This window comes from Scylla paramamosain, chromosome 47 (assembly GCF_035594125.1).
Source record: "Scylla paramamosain isolate STU-SP2022 chromosome 47, ASM3559412v1, whole genome shotgun sequence".
Lineage (NCBI taxonomy): Eukaryota > Metazoa > Arthropoda > Malacostraca > Decapoda > Portunidae > Scylla > Scylla paramamosain.
The window spans coordinates 2,840,001-2,842,500 of record NC_087197.1 but is presented as its reverse complement, the minus strand read 5'-3'; the positions used below and the strand labels follow the sequence as shown (position 1 = coordinate 2,842,500).

Genomic DNA, 2,500 nt, shown 5'->3' with positions numbered 1-2,500 from the left:
CTCTCTCTCTCTCTCTCTCTCTCTCTCTCTCTCTCTCTCTCTCTCTCTCTCAGGGGTCGTCACGCCCCTGGGCCGCCTCCGTGGTGTTCGGCAGCGTCTCCATCATCGCCGCCATCAGCACACGCCTTCTGCCGGAGACCAAGGGATGCGCACTGCCAGACACGGTGAAGCACAGCGAGACACACCACCACCACCACCACCACCACCAGAAGTCAGGAACACGCCCTCACCAGCCGAACCACCAGGAGGAGTCATTACCACTGTCAGGCTCCTAGTGGATGACGCCCCTAACACCACCACCACCACCACCACCACCAACACCACCAACAACAACAACAACAACAACAACAATAACACGATAATCCGAAGTCCTGGTGTGTTTTCCATTTTTCCAGAGATTTTCGTCCTTTTTTTTTTTTGTTCGGTTCGGTTAGGTCAAGTTCGGTTCGGTTCAGTTCGGTTCGGTTAGGTTAGGTTAGTTTAAGTTAGGTCTGTTTAAGTTCGGATAGGTTTCTAAGCGAGTGTATCCCTTCTACACCTCCGTCAGCGCCTTCAGGAGAAAAACACAGCCACACACAACACACACAGAGACACATACACCAAAACACACCCACAGAATCACACACCAACACCCCCCAAACGCATTAAAAACACCTTCTTCTGCACCTCCTACAGTAGCTACACCACACACACACGCACACACACACACACGTCACCCTAACACCTTCGTCTAGCAGAATTAGCACTATTTACACCCCAGGCAAGGTCGCATACACCCAATTACGCCCTTTCACTACACCCTCCCTTCGTCAGGAGCGCCACGCCCCAGCAGGAAGACGCCCACGCCCTCAGAAGATTGGGGGTGTTTGCGTGGGAAGAGGAAATGACGGTGGTGGTGGTGGTGATGGTGGTGGTGATGGTGGTGATGGTGGTGGTGGTGATGGTGGTGGTGATGGTGGTGATGGTGGTGGTATTTTTCTTTCTGTTGATGTATTCTCTCCTCTTATTTCTTTTCCTTCTTTCTTTCTTTCTTTCTTTCTTTCTTATTTGTTTTTTGTTTTGTTTTTGTTTTTGTTTTTTTCGTTAATTCTTTTCTTCTCTTTCCTCTTTTTCTTACTTTTTTTCAGTGTTCTTGTTCTTCTTTTTGATACTACTACTACTACTATTACTACTACTACTACTACTACTACTACTACTACTACTACTAACACCACTGATGATAACTATAATAAACGAACAAATAAACAAACAAATAAATACCTTTTCTCTTACACCTCCACAATAATAATAATAACAATAATAATAATAACAATAATAATAATAACAATAATAATAATAACAATAATAATAATAACAATAATAATAATAACAATAATAATAATAACAATAATAATAATAACAATAATAATAATAACAATAATAATAATAACAATAATAATAATAATAATAATAATAATAATAATAATAATAATAATAATAATAATAATAATAATAACAATAGCAACAAAACACGGATATTACATAAAACAATTGCAGAATATAAAATTAAACTCAATTAACGGAACTAGAGAGAGAGAGAGAGAGAAAGAGAGAGAGAGAGAATGTACAATAATCATCATCTCTTGTACAAAAGCACCAGAGCCAAACGGAAAGCCTCACTCCTCAGTCAGTCAGTATTGTGCCGTCACGAGGGGAGCGTGTGTATCGCGTCTCGTCCCGGGGGTGTATTAGCGTGCGTTCCAGCCTCCCTCGCCCTCCCCCCCCCGTGTGTTGGAGAGCTCTTTTCTCCCCCCAGGACTATTTTCAAAGGCCACGTGAATAGTTAATCAGGTTCTCTCGGGTCCTTTTTTGTCTTTAAGGCGCAGAATTCTTGTTAGACTATCGCTGAAGTCAAGAAAACCCCAATAACTTCCACTGCAGCCTGTTAAACTATCACTGGAGCCATGAAAACACCCTTGAGAACCCCAGTAACTTCCACTGCAGCCTGTTAAACTATCACTAGAACCATGAAAACACCCTTGAGAACCCCAGTAACTTCCACTGCAGCCTGTCAAACTATCACTAGAACCATGAAAACACCCTTGAGAACCCCAATAACTTCCACTGCAGCCTGTTAAACCATGAAAACACCCTTGAAAACCCCAATAACTTCCACTGCAGCCTGTCAAACTATCACTAGAACCATGAAAACACCCTTGAAAACCCCAATAACTTCCACTGCAGCCTGTTAAACCATGAAAACACCCTTGAGAACCCCAATAACTTCCACTGCAGCCTGTCAAACTATCACTAGAACCATGAAAACACCCTTGAGAACCCCAATAACTTCCACTGCAGCCTGTTAAACCATGAAAACACCCTTGAAAACCCCAATAACTTCCACTGCAGCCTGTTAAACTATCACTAGAACCATGAAAACACCCTTGAAAACCCCAATAACTTCCACTGCAGCCTGTTAAACTATCGCTAGAACCATGAAAACACCCTTGAAAACCCCAAT

General features: G+C 42.6%; 2 protein-coding genes across 2 annotated transcripts in view; both read left to right on the top strand.

The window, feature by feature from the left end:
- Window positions 1–1,257, top strand: part of LOC135094861 (organic cation transporter protein-like) — an 8,792-nt gene extending 7,535 nt beyond the window's left edge. Inside the window, exon 11 of the mRNA XM_063995322.1 lies at window positions 54–1,257. Within this exon, the coding sequence (XP_063851392.1) occupies window positions 54–275 (222 nt within the window). The 3' untranslated portion in view covers window positions 276–1,257. The remainder of the gene's footprint in view (window positions 1–53) is intronic.
- A 267-nt stretch (window positions 1,258–1,524) lies between these two features.
- The window catches only part of LOC135094956 (protein artichoke-like), a 14,623-nt gene continuing 13,647 nt past the window's right edge, over window positions 1,525–2,500 (top strand). The window contains exon 1 of the mRNA XM_063995497.1: window positions 1,525–2,500. This exon is cut by the window's right edge and continues 1,002 nt beyond it. The gene's annotated coding sequence lies outside the window, so the exon portion shown is untranslated.